The 1,356-nt window shown below is 33.9% G+C and overlaps 1 protein-coding gene across 1 annotated transcript in view; it reads right to left on the minus strand.

Annotated features, from left to right (window-relative positions):
* LOC102307329 (GTPase IMAP family member 8-like) overlaps positions 1-644 on the minus strand; it is a 4,269-nt gene extending 3,625 nt beyond the window's left edge. The window contains exon 1 of the mRNA XM_005952159.3: positions 542-644. Coding sequence (XP_005952221.3) covers positions 542-566 — 25 coding nt within the window. The 5' untranslated portion in view covers positions 567-644. The remainder of the gene's footprint in view (positions 1-541) is intronic.
* Between the last annotated feature and the right edge of the window lie 712 nt (positions 645-1,356).

The raw sequence follows: 1,356 nt of genomic DNA on the forward strand, positions 1-1,356 counted from the left end.
CCCGCAGGGGCACGAGGGGAATTTTATGGAATATGTATTTATTTAATTATTAGAGAGAAACTAATATGAACTCCTTTTCCATGTAGTAGTGTATCAAATTAAATTTGGATAACATACATGCTTGCTATTACCTGTTTGAACTGTGAACATGAAACCTGTACAGAAGTTCTTCTCACCAGTATTGTTTTCAGTTTTACTATTCAAAGTGCTAAAACTTTCTTTTCTCTACTTTTAGTTTTTTGCTTTCAAAAAGTCATTGTGAAAGAAAATAATTAATATTTTAGCCAAATTCTCTTAATGCATGCTCAATCAACCAGGTAAGGAAATCCTGAAAAGTTCATTTTGTTCATCTGGACAAAAACACTATGTCCAGATCAACAAAATCAACTTTCTGGGATTTTGACATGAAGTTGACATAGAGTTATGTTCTCCTGAACATTAAGATTGCGTTGGTGTATTTTTTTTTTATCCAACTAGACATTGGAAATATCATTTTTTGTGTCATATTTAAATGTACATTGAAAAAGTGAGTTTTCCTTACCCGGTAGAAGCTCTTGGTCAGACATGTCTGTATAGCAGTTTGTGTGTCACTGCCCGTCTTGCTGTCGAATAACTTCTTCTTTATCTCACGACTCTATAAGAGACTCTTTCTAGCCCCTTCGTGCAGATGTGGACTGTTGGAATGTTGCAACTTCCTCAGCATCACAGACCGCTCAGTCAAGTGCACTTCAGACATCGTTCTTACGATCACCAGCAGTTGACGGCTGACTTGAGGCAGATCAAGCCATTGAGTGACGATAAAAATCAAAGGATAAACCTTTTTTTGACAGCATGCCGCATGCTTCAGTTACATTATTAGTATGTTTGTTTGTGTTGATTAGAAAATGTATTTTAGTGCCAGACACTAAAAATTTTGAAATATCATGATATTGAAAAAGGTCCAAGGCTATTTTTTAGGTAAAGGTTGACAAGACTAGTTTTATCTTCATATTGTTCCATTTAAACCATAAAAGTAGACTTATAAAATGTTTAGAATACACTTTTCTTTCATGACAAACCATGTTCATTAAATTAAATTAATTATGTTATGCATTTAAAACTCTTATATGCAGATATTTTTAAAAAAATGACACAAAATACAGTCGTGGCCAAAAGTTTTGAGAATGACACAAATATTTGTTTTGACAAAGTTTGCTGCTAGACTGCTTTCAGATCTTTGACCCAGTTGTTTCTGTGATGTACTGAAATATAATGAAAAGCACTTCATACGTTCAAAGGCTTTTATCGACAATTACATGACATTTATGCAGTCAGTATTTGCAGTGTTGGCCCTTCTTTTTCAGCACCTCTGCAATT

This window comes from Haplochromis burtoni, unplaced genomic scaffold (assembly GCF_018398535.1).
Source record: "Haplochromis burtoni strain Fernald_Lab_line unplaced genomic scaffold, NCSU_Asbu1 Contig_1384, whole genome shotgun sequence".
NCBI lineage: Eukaryota > Metazoa > Chordata > Actinopteri > Cichliformes > Cichlidae > Haplochromis > Haplochromis burtoni.